Here is a 17,762-nt window from a genome sequence, read left to right on the forward strand (position 1 = left end):
TAGATGCGCGTGCACTGGAGCTGACAGCGCTCGCGCTCGCTCCCCTCTCTGTAGTGGTATAGTCCATAGGATAGCGTCTGGCTGCGCGGAGCCATCCTGCTCATTCACTAAACGGCGATTCCATTAGTTCGTCTTTGCCGTGGCAACGAAGAGGAGGGCAGCGTTTGCGCTTTGATTTTTTTCCTTTCTTTTATTGTTTATTTTTTTATTTTTTGCCGTCTCACCATCCAGTCCAATCCCTGCCATGGAGGGAGTCAGCAGCAACAGGAGTATGTCTTACAGTAGATGGAGTTATGACAGGTAAGCGAGCTTTCCCATAATGCCAATTGTATGTTTAAACCAGTATGAGGTGTGATGCGTTTCGCATGTACTGTCACTCAAGGGCGATATTCTTAAGGTTTAGGCTGTACATCTTTGGGGGACCCCCCTCCCCTGCGGAATTAGGTTAGTTGGCAGGTGAAACCGAGCAGGAAATGAGAAATGTGATAAGAGTACATCAGTAGCCTGAGCATCGTAGTGTGTTTGCTGTCTGCTACACCGGATGTTTGCTTCACTCTGTGTTGTCATGATGTATTCAGAAATGTCCTACCTTCCCAGGCAGCCCACCATTACCAAAACATTCCCCTGGGAACGGCTGAAGTGTTTATGCTTAAGGCTGTTTCTGTCCACCTATCTATCTAGCTATGCTGGAAACGTGACTGTGTTCGTTCATTACAGTGATCCCAGAGCTTCACTTAATTAGGCAGGAAGTTGGCAGACTGGGTCCCAGTAGGGGTGACTGTGATCAAAACCTCACATTTTGTTAAAAATTAAAACAGGCATGTGGAGTATGAACACAGAAAGCATAAAAGATACACCCACCCTGTACAGCCACTGTTCCTCTCAGCTTCACCGTAGCAGTTTTTAATAAGATGCTCAAATAAGAAGATGAAATGTGCTTGAAAGTGTGCGATTCATGACACATTTGCATGCCATAATAACAAAAACATTCATTTGGTGTGTGTGGGATGGCATTGCCATAATGTCAGTGGTAAGTGTGAATGAGTCAGTCCTTCTGAATGGCCTTGCCCAATGAAAATGACTCCAACATAGCATGCTTTGAGTGTGTCACTCTGTTACATGTTTATCTATATACGCTAAAAAATGCTGGGTTATTTTCACAACTCAATTTCTGGGAAGTCGAAGGGTTGTAGGTTGGGTTAGTATGGCCAAATATCGGTTAAAAAGTCATGACTCAGGAGTTGGGTTGGCGATGTGCCGGGTTCTTTAATTAACTCTACAGCTTGACTAATTCTGTTGGGTCATAGACTCGGTAGCTTTGATCAAATATTGGGTTAAATTTTACCCAATTGGTTGGGTTGAAGACAAGCATCAGAAGAAGGCACATCTTTCTTCACAAACCATCATTTTCAACTAGATCTTATCTTATCTTATCTTATCAACCTGATAATATATCACTGGACTTCTCCTCTTCCATGAAATAAAACATGGTAAGTAAAAGGTGAATTCTTACAGTTTAAAAGTGATAGGGTTATTTTTGATAATTACAGTTTATTGGTTTATAATAGAATTTATAATAGAATGATAACAATTAAGTCGAATAGGACGTCTATGTAATTACATTTGATATTAGCACAACACCTGTTAATGTCAGTTATTGTAGCGAGACAGCACACTTACAAGCATACCTCTCTCCACAATATTCAAGCATGGCTCAGTCTAAATTTGCAGTGAGCAAAAGATAAACATAACGTTAAAGGAGTTTTTGTCACTAAAGATACGCTACCACCGTAAAGCTGAGACAAGATTTAAACTAAGCATAAAGCAGCCCGACCTTTGAAAAACATATCTGCAGAAACTTTAGTCTGTAAGCTGCCTTGCATAATCCTACAAAGTGCTGTTTCTATGGGATAATAAACAATTGGGGGTAGAGCTGGGCGATAGAACGATAACGATATGTATCGCGATATAACTTTTACTCGATAGAGAAATTAAGCTATCGCGATAGACCTCGCAGCTCTTGTCCTCAAAAAAAAAAAAAAAAAAAAAAAGGTCAGCCAATCCAAATTAAGTAGCGCAGAGCCGAACCAATCACAGCCGCAGCGTCACGTCGTGTGACTTGTTACGTACAGCACAAGTGCCAAGCCGCACGTGTGTTTGTTTGTAGTGATGGGATTTCCGGCTCTTTTTAGAGAGCCGGCTCTTTCGGTTCGGCTCACTAAAAAGAGCCGGCTCTTTCGGCTCCGAACCGGCTCTTCAGGTTGTTTTGTTGCTTTAATTAATTTATTATTAACAATAATATAAAATTATGCACAAAAGGAATTACTAACATAAAAACAAGTGGTTTTATTTATATATGTTTATATATAAATATATGCGGTGGCCCCTAGAGACAAAACACGTACAAACTCCAAAACACATTTCTAGCATGAACTGAACTTCCAAAGCAGAGCTACTAGATCACTTAAATTACACAATTGAAAGCATGTGTGTATTGTTTGTGTATTTATACACAGGCACTCATATATATATTCAAATAATTTAAAAAAAAGTTCATTTACCTGTTATTACCACACACCAAATCCGGTCGTTGGTACTTGCTGGCTTGTGTAGCCACAAGATAACAAAGGCTCAACACTGCGCCCAGCATCCTGGAGCACTTCTGTTGTCTTTTGTACGTGTTTTGAGTTTTTATATGCTTCTGAGTTTTTACGTGCTTCGGAGTTTGTACGTGTTTTTACGTGTTTTGGAGTTTGTACGTGTTTTTACGTGTTTTGGAGTTTGTACATGCTTCAGAGTTCGTACGTGATTTGAAGTTTGTATGTGCTTTGTCTCTAGGGGCCACCGTAAATATACTTTTATTTATTCACTCCACATAAAATGTAATAAATAAATCATATAATACAAAAATCAACTATTCACATTTCAAGTTTTAACTATTTAAATTTCAGCTTTTTCCTTTCACAAATTAAAAGTGAAAAGAACACAAAACACTGCAAACCACAACACAATTAAATATAAATTATAATAATATGAAAACTAAAAGAACATGCATATTCTCTGTCATATGGACCTGCATGAATAAACTTTCTCAATCCTTTATCTCTTTCTCTCTCTCTGGCTCTGTTCCTGTGCTACTGAGTGTAACTACCGCCCCTCCCCCCTCTGCCCAGCGTAAAGCACAAGGCTCGCGTGCAGAGTGAAGCGGGAAAAAAGTGCGAGAGAGAGGCTGAGAGAAAGAAAAAAAAAAAAACCCACGTGACGGCTCGCGATAAGGAGCCGGCTCGCGTCGTTCACGTCAAAGAGTCGGCTCTAAGAGCCATTTCGTTCGCGAACGACCCATCACTATTTGTTTGGGAAGCAGCCAGCGGGTAATGGAGCCAGCTCGTAATGGAGGAAATGAGTGTGCCGACTAGAAAAATCAACCGAGCGTGACCGAAGAGAAAACAGATGATGGTTCCAATGCCGGAGAGATTGTCAAACGGAAGAGCCATAGAAGTTCCGTAGTGTGAAGGTATTTCGGCTATTTCAAGTCTGACAAAAAACAGAGTAGCGTGCACTGTAAATTGTGCCGAAAGCAAGTCTGGAAATACAATAAACTGGTGCATGCGTCACACTGTGCGCCACGTTATTGTTTCAGTGAAATGAATTTCTACAATACTGTTACTGTTAATTCTACTCTCTGCAGTGTTTAAATGCTTACATATACACACAGTTACTGTCCCTCCACACATACGACTCGGTTCTGCTTCTATGCCCCAGCTTTGTTTACTTTTTCCCACAGAGGCTTCTAGACTTCTGATTGGCCAACATTTCTGCACGGTTAGGAATCTAGCGCCACCTGCTGCTTTGGCATGTTCATAGCAGCGTTTTCCTTCATTTCTGCCTTTATGTGTGGACGGCATTATTTTTTAAAACGAAAACGGAAAATCTCCGTTTTCAAAAATACCCGTGTACGTGTGGACGTAGCCTCAGTCTCTGACTGGAAGCGCTAATTCGTCATTCGGCTTTTGTCAGACTAAAGTAACTGTTAAAACTGTTTGAAAAGCTCAGCTATACAACAAGGAGAGATTGAGAATTTCCTTTTAGTTCTCAGTTTATTTGATATTGACAAAAGTTAGTCAGTTTTGTCTGTTCTTCTGTAAAACAAACTAAGATTTATTTTTAGAATTAATATTTTGTTTCTAAGTGGAATTGACAATTTAGTCTGTTTCATTTGTCCTATTTTGAAACTTAAACGCTTTAGCGGCTGCCTTTTGTGTAGTTTGCAATATTTGCCTTTATTTATCTGAAAAAGTCTCATGTTCCTTAAGTACATCTACCCTGTTGAACTTATTATGGGAAATAAATATTTAAATAAAAACAAGCTGCTGATTATTTCACATTTTACTTGTGAGCAACGGCACATTTAAATCTTACAAATATAGTTATTTGGCTTATATCGTGATAGATATCGTTATCGCCTGAAATGAAAAAAACATATCGTGATATGAAAAAATCTCATATCGCCCAGCTCTAATTGGGGGCGGGGGCATCTTCTTAAGAGAGACTGGCCAGTCTGAAACTCCAAACGCAGATAAACTTTTAGAGGAGTTTGCCAAAAGAGTTTCTTGCTAGTCTAAAAATCTCACTTCTTATTGGCAGTAAGCAAGACTGATGATGTAAAAACCCATGGAATAAATGCTGTATTGGAGGCAATTGTGAATGAAATTACATATCTGGAAATTAATGGCTTTCAGGTGGAAATCCCACAATTCGAAGGGAGTGTAAATGCTAGAATGGCACAGATCTGTGGGTACAGCGTCGGACTCAACAGCATACTTGGCTACACAGAAAGTTTTGCTGGCAACAGTGTGTGTAGATGGTGTCGGATACACAGAGATGTTCTGAAGGTACAGACAATTGAAGATCCTTCAGCAGTGTGTGATAAAGAAAACTACATCTCAGTCTCTCTTCTACGTCACCAATTTCAAACTGGTATTAAAAGAGATTGTTCTCTTAATAAGTTGCTGTTCTATCATGTCACTGACAATGTTGCTCCCAATATTATGCATGATATCCTTGAAGGAGTTGGGGATTGGGAAATTAAGCTAGTGCTAAATGCATTGATGGACCAAGAAGTCCTGACTATTGAGCAACTTAACTATAGATTGACCAGTTTTGACTATGGGGGTTGTGATAGTCGCAACAAGCCATCAGCTATCAAACTCAATGGCTTAATATATGATTCTGCATATAGGCAAACAGCGATATAGACATGGTGCTTACTCAGACTGCTAACTCTCATTATTGGGGATTTCCAGAGGGAAACCAATACTGGGAGTTACTCATTTTATTGCTTAGCCGTATGGAGTTGATTTCTTTCTCCTTCATTAACGCAAGGAACAGTAATCTTTTTGAGACATCTTATTCAGGAACACCACTGTCTTTATTTGGAGCTCTTTCCTCTTAGACACTTGAAACCCAGTCACCATTTCATGCTACCTTATTCTGGAGCCATCAGAAAATTGGAGCGCGTAGTTCATTTCTGCTAATTAGTCATGTGTACTGCAACTTTCCGAAGATTTATAAAACCCAAGCTTACAGACATCAAATAATGATGTGCTACACTCTTCTTTCCGGCCAGATGCTTGCTCATCGCCTTGAAGTTGAGCCAGGAAGCACCAGACTGCTTGGTGCTGTAGATGATTTTGAAAAACTGACAAGTGGATTTGAGGGAATTTCTGTTTTCACAGAAGGGTTTTTGCCATCTTGGATTGAGTGCAAGGGTACAAACTACAGATCAGGAATGACACTATTGTTGTCTCACTCTGAAGATGGGGAGCCCCTGTTCGGAACCGTTAAGAGCATTGTGACAGTAAACTCCAAACTATTGTAAAAAATTAAAAGGATTTGAAAGGCATTTCTTTGCCTTCAGTGTGTCCTATTTCCGAATTTGTGGCACTGGACACTGAATCCATTGATGACCATCACCCCCTCCATGCTGTGAAACGGCGAAAGGAGAATAGCAATGAGTTTTGCATTTCTTTAAGATGTAGAATTTTTTAAACATTGGAAATTATTTTGCGTAAATGGTTTTACAAAAACTTTTTGTGTTTGTCTTGATCTATGAACAAAAGCTACTTTTTTTCAAATTCAATAATAGAATTCTAATTACATCATTTTGGAGAAAATCAGCAGTTTCCTCAGTGACATTTACATTACAGTGGTAAGTATAACCAGTGTTCATAAAGGTACATGAAATAATCTGAGAGGGAGTTTACCTGTTGCCATTTTTCCAAAGTGTTGAGTTGATTTTTTTATGTTCTTAAAAAACCAAAGTCACCACTTTTTTAATGATTGAGGTTTTTACATGTAAAAAGTTTTACTTGTATTTTACTTTTATTGTTTGATATATTTTGTATGAATTTTGCTGTTTATATTCTATGTGTCATATGGCAATAAAAGTACTTTTTATCTTGAATTATCTTAAATTCATTTTTTACCTCTCAATTTTAAATACACTTAGTCATTGAGGACTAGCAGGAGGGACTATGCGCTTACCTGCTGCTCCTTGGCAGGTAGCTCCATGCCCTCCTGGGTTTTAATTGCACCTTAGAACACATATGCATCAACACTACAATGAGCGGGTGGAGGGAGGTTTGGAGTCTTCTCCCACCCCCATTCTCTGCGGCCTGCTGGAGCGGGAGGGCTAGTAGGAGGAGTTGGCCGTCCGACTGCGGTCTGGGGTGTGGGGCCTCCCTGCTGCTGCGGAGTCGGGGTGGTCTGCCTCTCCCCACCGCAGGGAAAAGGGTAACACCACCTGGGTCTGGGTGCAATTCCCCCCTCCAGGGGCAAGGGTACCTAGACCCGGTTTGTAGAGTACGCTTGGGGAGTGTGATTGTGTGTACAGCGTCTCTTTATGTCTGTCTCCACGTTGGTTGAGTGTGGAGTGAGTGCATATGAGAGCATGAGGGTGGGAATGGATGTTTGTGTCTGTGTGTGCCTGTATGTCTGTGTCTATATGTCAGGTTGGGTATCAGACGCCATCTCTCTGGGGACACCTCAGGCCCTCCAAGGTCTGGAGGCCTATCTCCACCCACCACCACTTCCCCTGCCGGTGGCGGACTCCCTCAGGTGTCGGTGTGTTGGTGGTTCTTTGTGTCTGGGGGTGGGCGTCCGGGTACACACCGGCTCACTCCTTGGCGGCCGCTTGTCGGGGCCTGGGGCTCGCTCGGGCCCCTTTGGAGGTGGGGTGCCCCCGGCCTCTCGGCCTGGGGCTCGGTCACTCAGGCACAGCTGGGGGCCGGCGGAGCTCACGGGCGCGTCACTGCAACTCCCCCTGACTTCTGCTCCGCGGCTGCTGGGCGAGCCCTCATCTGGGACTCTCCTCAGCTCTTACTGGAACAGTGGCGCAGCTGCCCCTCTGTTGGTCTTCCATGGTCTCTTGTGTTCTGGGGGCCTCTGGATGTCTGGAGTTTTGATCTCCTCCATACCCGCTTCACACCCTGGAGGACGGGGCTGTGGCCCCCCCACACTCCCTAGCAGATCATTACATGGAGAAACCTTTGGAATGCAAGCATGCTGATCCACACAGGTATGCACACATGGGTATTCACAGACGCGGACTAAAGCTTTCTTGGCTGCTGCCTCAAAGCACACTGTGCGCTGTCTATCTTGCGTGCTGCACAATATCGTTTATTATTTAGTAAATATTGATATCTATGACTAGCTAGTTTATTGTGATGGTGCTTTGTTTTCTCTATTATTATGTTGCTCTTTGTTGTTTGCTGTCTCCTCTGTTTGTTTTTTTTGTTTGTTTTTTTTTTTCTCCATACAGGTGACCCAGGAGTTCTTTTTTTTTTTTTCTCTCTCTTCCCCCCCCTTCTCACCGTCTCTTCTCCCCTTTGGTTTTCTTTCTTTCTCTCCCCCTCTTTCTCTCATTCATTCCCCCTGTCCTATTTATTAAAAAAAAAAAAAAAAAAATTCATTTTTTTATATGCTGAATTTAAAGTAGGTACAAATCTTTAGATTTTACCCAAATAATAATTGTATTATAACCTTTGTGATGGGTTATGATTTTTTGTAACCTCAGCTTTAAACATTGGTCAATTTAACCCAATTTTTGGATAGTTATCCTAACCCAGTATGCTGGATCAAACCAATAATCCAACCCTGTTGAGTTGAAGCAACCGAGGGGTGGCTCGGCCAAAATTTGACCCACTGGGCTACAAATTCAGTTATTTTTAACCCAGCAGTTTTTAGTGTGTATCAGCTACAAGCACAGTTATTACACATATCTTCAGTAATAGTCCCTGGCACGCGTCCTACAACTGAGTCCTGCCTGCTGAATGTTGGCACTACCTGTTCTGTATATTTCCTATAGTTGGACTGTTAATCCAGCCAAGGCAGATGATCCATCCCTCTATTCATCTATCCATCTGATTTTCTTACACTTATCCAATTCAGATGGAGCTTGAAGCCGATCCCAGCTGGAGGGTGAGAGGTGGGGTTCACCCCGGACTGGTCGTCAGTCTGTCACGTGGAAGAAAGCACTGCTGTTGTTTTTAAAAGTTCGATTAAAAAAAAAAAGTGATTTGACATAAAATCTCTATGCTGTTCGTTAATGAAGCAATTCCTCTTTAGTTCAACTCAGCCAGCAATCTAAAATACAAAATCAATGGTACCATTGCTGTATCATTGATCACAAGCGGCACAGACGAGGTCATACTGTGACAGCAGTAGGGCTCAGACAGTGAAATTAGTATTCTAAATCTGTGCTTGGATCTCCCAAGAATCTGTTGTCAGAGCCACTGGTCCCTCAGCCTGCTACAGTTTGTTCTGTAAAATTATATTTATAGTGTTTTAAAATCATTGGTTTATAAGATGTGCCAGAGTCTGTGCTTTAAAGGATGTGTTTTGGGGTTTTTTGTGTGTGTTTGCAGCAATTTCATCTCATGTGTTTCTGCCCTGAAGCCATTACTTCATTATACAAATGCATTGTTTTGGGCGTGCCCAAATGAGAAGCCTCTCTGCTAATGAACTGCTGCAATAGACTGACGTTCACCCTAGAGGAGATATAGCCAGTTAAGAGTGATTGCTTGTGTGATGTGGATATTTCTTGCCAGCGCAGGACATCAGCATCAGGGGTCAAATTTAGGTCACTAATATAATTGCTGAATCACCAAACCCCAAGTCTCATTTCTTTCTGGTTATTAGTCTAGAAAAATAGAAGAGACATGCACCTGTGTTATGAACAGACTCCCTAATAAAGAGGGATGGATTATTAATTCTCCGACTGATTTCTGATCAATTTGTTTGTGTAGAAAAGAAAAGTAAGTACACAAAGATTTTCAGTATCAACATAAATGTTTTATTATTACAGAGATGATATGGGCTACCATTTTGGAAGCTGCCAAGAAAAATAAACATTGCATAATAGCATGAGGCTTATTTGATTGTTTTATGGTGACAAAGATGCTGATACGTAGAAATTAATTCTCGCTGTGTTTTTACTTTAATACTGGGTGATGTGTAGATGATTCAGTTCTATCATTTCTATTCAGTTTTTATTTATGCAGCATGCATTTCCCAAAAGATCTCACAACTGAACAGTTTCTTTTTGGAAAGAGAGTCAGGAGAAAAATAAAAATACTCCCTGTAACGGTAACAGGAAGAAACCTTCATCCAACCAGGTTCAGGAAGCCCATCTCTCAAAATTGGTTAAAAATCAAAGAAAAGGGGAAAGAAAAAAGCCGCAATCTTTAATATAAAACACTCAGCAGGTTGGTGGGACCATTATCCAGAGATCAGGAAGATGCATCATGGGAGTAAGTGATACCTGCGCGGAGTGCAAAGCACAAATTGCAGGAGAGAGAAAGGACAAACCTAATGACATGCAATGGTTGTATATAAAAGCCAAGAGAGGGAAGGACGGTCAGAGAGGAAAATAGTTTTGATTGCTGTATGAATGGGAGGTCCTACAGTAGCCTGAGCCTATAGCAGCATTACTGAGGTTGGGTTCTGGCTGACGTAACACAGCCCCTACTCCAAACTTTATCATAAAGGAACCCTTCAAATCTAATTTTAATAGTAGAAGAGGTGTCTAATGTGCCTCTCCAGTTATGTATGACAAGTAAGCCTGTACATTGAGAGCAAAGTGCTCTTTTGGAATACTGTGGTACTATGAGACGTAACGGGTTTGTTCCTCTGTGGATTTGTAGATGACCGAGAGGTCTCTACCCGGACAATCTGGAAACACACTGCACGCAGCCAATCTCTGGTTTAATGGGGCTGCCAGGCGGCCTGCCAAGGCTCTCCTTCTCCATCAGGCTCATTTTGGCTGGCAACACGTGCACTGGAAGCTGAACATGGGGAGGAGGAGGATGTTCATCCACATTCTGCCTTACAGCAGTTGGATTGTAAGGTGCAGAGAAGGTGTAGAGAGAGCTTTGCTGATCGCTGGCAACTGCTGTTCATGCCAGAGTGACCAACACAATCACATTGGCTGACTTGTGACAAATACTGGTTGAAGAATGGATGCCATGCCCTAGCAGTATATTACCAAGCTGGTGACCACCATGAGGAGGAGGTGCCAGGCTGTTCTGGTCATGTAATGGTTCTTCCACATAAAACTGAAGTCCCAGTTTGTTAAAGGAATAAACTGTTAAACTTTCGAAATGTCATGTTTCTTCAGGCTTCAGTCATTAAATCCAATAAATGATACTACACAAAAGTCAATAGCAGAATCAGCTGTTTGGCATTGGCAGAGAAGATTTGGCAAGTTTTTCATGGGCGCAACCGACATACTCAGCTCTGCGGTTCAACCCACGAATGCATTTTCCTTACAAATGCAGCATTTAAAGGAAAATAAAAAGCATTTCAATGATATTAGACCTACTGTCAAGAACTGTCGTTATAATAAAGAAATCATACTTTTTGTACTAAGCTTTTTTGTTGTTGTTGTATTAACAAGCAGTTGAACAACTATTGCTGAACGAATTTTGCATCCATGGGAGGATTTTTAGATTTTCAAAATAAAGAATTTCAAAAGCTCAGCCTCAAAATTAATCAATTAGACCACTTTTTCCAGCATCTCTTTGAAACGAGATGGTCCTAATTTTGTCCAAATTGTGCAGATGAAAGAAAGCATTCCTAGAGCTTTCTTTCTCACAGTGTTTTTGGACACCACCATAACGCTACCCAGGGCATTTTCTGTTTTCATTTTGCATCACTGATTGGTTGAACATATTTTGGAAAAAAAAGGAAGAAAGAAAGAAAAGGACGTACATATACACCTCTAATTGGGTTAAGCGCATGTTCTAGTCTATAGGTTTCATTATTGCAATTATTGCCTGTGGTTACAGGAAGAGAGAAAGAGAGAAAAAAAACACAACAAAACAAAAAAGATCAGATCTTGGAGCCATTTCTGTAGCTGTAGCTGTTGCTCTTAATAGTATGCCGGGGAAAATCTAGCTACATTTTAAACAAGTCGTTTCTACTGAAAGCTGAAGGAGTAAGTGGTGATGAAGAGAAACTTGGGTGTTTACTCCAATTGACTTGAATTTGCTTTTTACAGCTCTCCTACATTTTGTAGGTGTATAGGCGTGTTGTGTGCACGTGCTTCTGCTGGTATTTCATGGTGGAGCCTGTTCAATTTTGGACCTACATGCTGAGGACACATTTTGTTCTCACACCTACTCACTGAACATTATCATAGAGATGAAGGGTCAAGATGGCCTGATAAGATGCAACTCAGAGCCTCCAGAGCTCAGTTTCCTTTCAGCTCCCTTGTGTATATAGAGCTGAATAGTTAGGTATAGCAAATTGGGGAAAATAGCTTATATTGTGTATGTAGATTTCTTCTTAGTTTCCCCATTTAACCATTTAAAGCCATGGAGGCTCTTCCCTCATCTTGTTTTGTTCTTTTTCTTCAATTTTGTCTGTAAAATTGGTTGTAACATTGAAATGCTCCTTAGATATTTTATTTCCTAGTAGTTTGAAAGACTCCTCAACACACTGCTGAAAGCTGGTAACGACGGCAGTCTAGCCGATGATTATCTGTTGGACAGATGAGAGCAGACACAGCAGCCTATTTCATCTGCATGAACGTGTATGTGTCATTGAAAAACAATGTTGATGAGGGCCACGTAGGAGTAAAGTTGACTCTTTCTTTTGCCTTTAATCTCTGATCACTCATCACAAATGCAGATCATGCAGCACTGCTCTATTTATATTGATGAGTATCCCACCAGCTGTTTTCTGAGAACACAACCAGACATGCAACTGCTGTCCTCAAGTTTCTTTGTTTTTTGTTGGCAGTTGTTGGCAAAACATGTTGCATATTACGCGAATGTGCCATCAATCTGTATTTTTTGGAAGTCTTTGTTGCATTGTTGAACAGTACTGTAAAGATTGTAATACTGTGATGGAATTTCTTGAAAGTTTTCGATTCCTGTGCCCGTATTCGATCTGGTGCGTTTATCAGAGGTGTACTCAAACAAAACTAAAACAACTACGTCAGACTCATGTGAAATGCATTGTTTAAGCAGTGACACCCCCAATGTAACTGATTCACAGCTCATTCTAGGTTCGATCGCAGTTGATCAATTTGTGGCCAGGAGTGTGAAGTGCCCATATCAGTAAATGCTGACACTCGGTGTTTATGTGTGCTCTCTTTTTAAGCTACTAGTGTAGAAAGCATGCCATGAATTTCTAGTGTCTAAACAATAATGGATTTCACTTCGTCGCAATCAAAGTCTGTGATAAGTGCCAGATGACACTGGTTTGAAATATACCGAGAGCTTCTGAAGTGGGAATCTATTGTGTGCTTGGGTCATTGTGGGTGGCTTTAAAAATGAGTCACAAAAGAAGCATGCATTTTACATGGGAACCGCGAATAAGCCAACAAAAAGGATTGAGATTGATTCATCAGTGTCCATGTGAGAAGGCTGAATTTTTCCGCAATAATAATAACAAAAACCAAAAGAAATATAACAAACTCGGGAAATGAGGGTGCATTGAGAAAAATGTGAAAGTGGTTGTCATGACACCTTAATCAGTGTTTGTTGAAATATTTTCCTGTGAACGAAAGTATTACACAGACAGAAAAAATGTATTGTTATTTAGCAAATACTAAAAATACTACAAATCAGTGATCCGTATGTTGCTGAATAATAGCAGGTTATTGTCATGGCTGCCATCATCCCAACTCACTACTTCCAAATTTAGGATAAGGTCCTTAAGACGCTCCCTTGTTCACAAGAGATCGTTACAGCAGGTAGCTCCACATGTTTGATTTGGCAGATTTTTACACCTGATGCCCTTCCTGACACAACCCCAAAGGGATTTGTTGCTCCTCCTGGGATCAAACCAGGGAATTTATGCTTGTTAGGCAAAGGCAAAAAATATGACCAATACTGTGTTTACTGTTGCACACTTTCTGCAATATTTCACCAGCCAGGTGGAGCAGAGTAATTAAAGACACCAGACTCAAAACCAGACTAGCACTGTCAGGACCAGTGATGGGAATAACCGCGTTACAAGTAACAGCTTTACTAACGACGTTACTTTTTTCAGTAACGAGTAATCTAACTAATTACCATTTCTATCGTTACAACGCCGTTACCGTTACTAACAAGAAAAGGCTGTGCGGTGGCGTTACTATTTTTCAACAAACAGACGGTTGAAGCTGTGTTCAGCTTACCGCATCTTATATCAGTTGCACGGAAGTAACTGTAAGTAATCAGTGCGCTACAGCTTTAGCAGCTCCGCGCTCTCCCGCGGACGGCTACCACTTTCTTGCAGATGATCACTTTCTAGCACAACACCTGGAGCTAAGGGGGCAAAACAATGGCATGAGTGCTGTTGTTTGAGTGAGGAAGAATGTAGTAGTCGTCGTAAGCCAATCACATGACCACTTCAAGATGACAAAGCAACGAGGTGATATAGCTTTTAAATTGTGTTGATAGGCCACGTAAAACCAGAGTCACGATAAACAATATATACGCATGTTTTTTCCTCAAAAGTTTCGTTGCATTTACTGTCTAAGGAGTGGTGGTCCTAGCCTGTTTGGCGCCCTGGGCGAACACTCCCTGTGCCCCCCCCCCCCCCCCCCCCCCCACACACACACACACACGCACACATAAACGTATTAAGGATTGTACATTAACATAAAACTGTTGTCGGAACCATACTGAATTTCAGCAGAGAAACACACACACGCGCACACACACGCACGCACGCACGCACGCACGCACGCACACACACACACACACACACACACATATGAAGAGAGAGTATGCATAGTATGCAAACGGCTACCAAACAGCCATCATAATTCGTCATACAATGAGAATAGGACAAATCAAGAATTGACAATGACTAATTAATATTGTGTTGAACACAGTCCAAAAGATTCAGTAAGCTACATTAGTGTCTACTGTTTACTATCATAGCCAAGAGACTAACAGATGTTTTCACTGTCCCTACTAATTGATGTTATCTTGTTGTATCTCTGTTTTGCTCAGTGCTATCCTCTATGCTGTTGCATGCTGGGGCAGCAGGTTGATCCACAAGGCCAGCAATGTTGTGGGGATGGAGCTGGACTCTGTTAGGGTTTTGTCTGAGAGGTAGATGTTGTCCAAGATAAAGACAATGTTGGATAATACCTCCCACCCACTCCATGACATGCTGGCTAGTCACATAAGCACATTCAGTGAGAGACTGAGATTACCAAAAAGCACCACTGACCGACCGACACTGACTGCCTGTGGCCATCTCCCTGTACAACTCCTCCATCTAACACACTGTGAACCTTGCAATAGTTACACCCTTTTTACACACACTCTTTTCTACTCTGGAATATTCTTGTCAATTTTCTTGATATTTATTTATAACCACCTCTGTTAATCCTTGATATTTATAATTGAGTGATCTGTATATATTAGTGCTATTTCTTAAATGTGTAAAATCTGTAACATAATGTATTGTTTGGAGTTTAGTCTGTTACTGTTACTATTTTTACCATTTCTTCTTGGAGCAACTGTAACCCACATAGTTTCCTTAGGGATTAATAAAGTATTCTGATTCTGATTCTGATTGTTTCAGGACACATGACCTGCCATTATCCAGTGACACATCTGCTTACCTGTATCTTTTGCTCGTTTCTCCTCCTCTTCTTTTCTCTTTTTTCTAAACTGAGCACCTGATGGCTTTGAACTTTTCTTGTCCATCTTCCATTGGTTTTGATTTTGCACTCCAGTATGAACACCCATCCCCCAACTCGAGGATCACCACAACATAACCTAATAGACCTACACCTTAGTTCACAGATTCACTTTGTCTAGGGTTTATTTCTGGGATTTCACACAACCCAGGATTCAAATCATGAATACATAATGGGCTTGGATTTACAACATTATGAATGAAATGTGCTCTATTTAGAAGCAGCAGGGCCCCCTTCCCTTTCGACAGGTTGTGTGTGAGACTTTAAATCATTAAACTGTAAATTATACATTTTAAATTGTCTTTGATCCCTTTACCCCGAGTCCTAAAGTGTACATTTATTTTCTTACTCTTCTTATATATATTGTTTGTTTACTTGCACTGCTGTAACTGGAGCCTCGTCGTCTCGTCTCTATATACTGGACTGTATATAGCGGAGATGACAATAAAGTTTACTTTGACTTCAGCAGCAAGCAGACGCACTGAGGGCTCTCGCGCTCACTTTTTGCATATAGAATTTCGAAAAAACATCAATGCAAATTATAAGTCTGTATCATAATGTCTGGTGTTTGTTGGTTTGTTTTTATTTTGTTTTATTTTGGGAGTTGGTTATTAGATGCCGCTCCAGCCAGCCAGTAAATCCCCCGCCGCCCCGCCCTCTCCTCCCTGTGCCGCAAGCAGCAGGCGCACCTCGCAAACAGAGGGCGCCCTTACTCCCAGAAAATGGGCGATAGAAAACCGATTGGTGCCTGTGCCATTCCTAATATACGCTTGCATGATGTCGGGGCAGCATGAGTACGAGTAAATTTTTTTTTTTGCCGATGCCCGTGATGCCGCCCCCCCACCACGATGCCGCCCCGGGCAACCGTCCCTGTCGCCCGTATCAAAAACCGCTACTGTGTCTAAGGACAGTACTAGCAAGATCTCTGCTTATGACCAAAAAAACCCTGCCCTTTCATGTTAGTGGAAAAATGCACCATGTCGACCAATCAAAAAATTATATGGCAACATGACATTTGGATGTTTAGAAAGAGGGGGAAGACGGCAAAAGAGAGAGAGGGGGCAGAAAAAGCGAGTGAGCGAGTTTTGAGATGTGAGAGATTTGTGACGTTTAGCATGTGTGTAGTTAGTGTGTAGTGTTGTGGATAGTTTTGTGTTGTGTGTCAGAACAATGAGGCGACTGCTGCCTCCAGGTCAAAAACAGGATGAGTGATACACCTGCTGCTGTCAGGCCTGCAGGCATCAGGCTGTGATGTTCTCCTTTATAGTGGACAGAAATTATTACACAAATAATTTGTGTGGCATCTTATTGAATGCAGAACACCTGATTGTTATGTAAATAGTTTGAAATAGTTAGAAAACATTTTTTTAAAGTAACACAATAGTTACTTTCAAGTAATTAATTACTTTTAGAATCTTGTAACTCAGTTACTAACTCATTTACTTTTTTGAAGAAGTAACTAGTAACTATAATTAATTACTTTTTCAAAGTAACTTGCCCAACACTGGTTAGGGCTGATATCAGAATTGATTTATACCTACTACTTGTACTGACAGGGTGATACAATCAAATTCTTTATTTATAAGGTATTTATGCACTTCTTGGTGCATGCCTATATGCTGAAAAGTGAACTGTTTTTGAGGTCTTACTAATTTTAAAGATAACATTGTGAATTGAGTACACAGAGTTCTAGTGGAAGTGAAAATCAAAGAATTTCTCAGTGGAGATCAGAGAGTGTTTATAAGGACTGCATGGCACAAAGCCAGCCTATTCCTTCCTCTGCAGGTAAAAAAGGAAACTCAGACCAATGTGATAGTAAAGCCAGCTGACCAACCTTAAAGTAAGGACTGACACCGGGTGCAAAGGTGGAGAAGCTCTTCCACTGACATCTTCCTCTGTGTGTTCGCTTGCTGTTGACATGTGGAGAGCTGTCAGCATGTCCTCTGGTGATGATGCTTCAAGGCTAGGAGCTTTAAACATTGCCCTAATGTGAGGCAGAGACAATCTGGCAATTACTGGAACTTGTGTAATTCCCAAAGAGGTGCTAATCTGATTGGAAATGTGGTCAGTTATACAATATAAACATGCAGAAAGATGACTGAGTGGATGGTGAATTGTTCAAACAGCTCTAGAGCACACACCCAAAATTGAAAAACTAGAAGTTAAACATTTTTCATTAAAATACAACCAGAAGCATTGAAGAAAGCAACACAGCGGCATTAGTTTCTTGCCTGAGAGCTACCTGGCAGAAAGTAAAGCTTTGAAAAAATACAAAGCAGGAAATAATTAAAAGACTAAAGCAAGTGGTCAACACTCAGAGTTTCTCTCTTTGAGCTGCCAAAGACAGTCCCAGTTTCTTACATGGCCCCTTGGGTAAACATATTTACCAGCTCGGTTTATGCTAAAAATTACTGTGTAGCATTTCAGAAAGGTCTGCAGTTATGACGTATCTATGCTGTAGATACTAAACAAGATGTCAGAAAAGCACTAAACAACTAAACACGAAAGGCAGGTATTTACAGTAAGGAAAAAACAAAAAATAACATGAAACTATATA

General features: G+C 41.0%; 1 protein-coding gene across 2 annotated transcripts in view; it reads left to right on the forward strand.

Moving 5' to 3' along the window:
- Positions 1–152: 152 nt before the first annotated feature.
- tub (TUB bipartite transcription factor) overlaps positions 153–17,762 on the forward strand; it is a 60,955-nt gene continuing 43,345 nt past the window's right edge. For both annotated transcript variants that reach the window (XM_080884332.1, XM_080884333.1), the window contains exon 1: positions 153–300. In XM_080884332.1, coding sequence (XP_080740458.1) covers positions 245–300 — 56 coding nt within the window. In that variant the 5' untranslated portion in view covers positions 153–244. The remainder of the gene's footprint in view (positions 301–17,762) is intronic.

The sequence above is a fragment of the Rhamphochromis sp. 'chilingali' genome, assembly GCF_963969265.1.
Source record: "Rhamphochromis sp. 'chilingali' genome assembly, chromosome: 6".
NCBI classification, from domain to species: Eukaryota; Metazoa; Chordata; class Actinopteri; order Cichliformes; family Cichlidae; genus Rhamphochromis; species Rhamphochromis sp. 'chilingali'.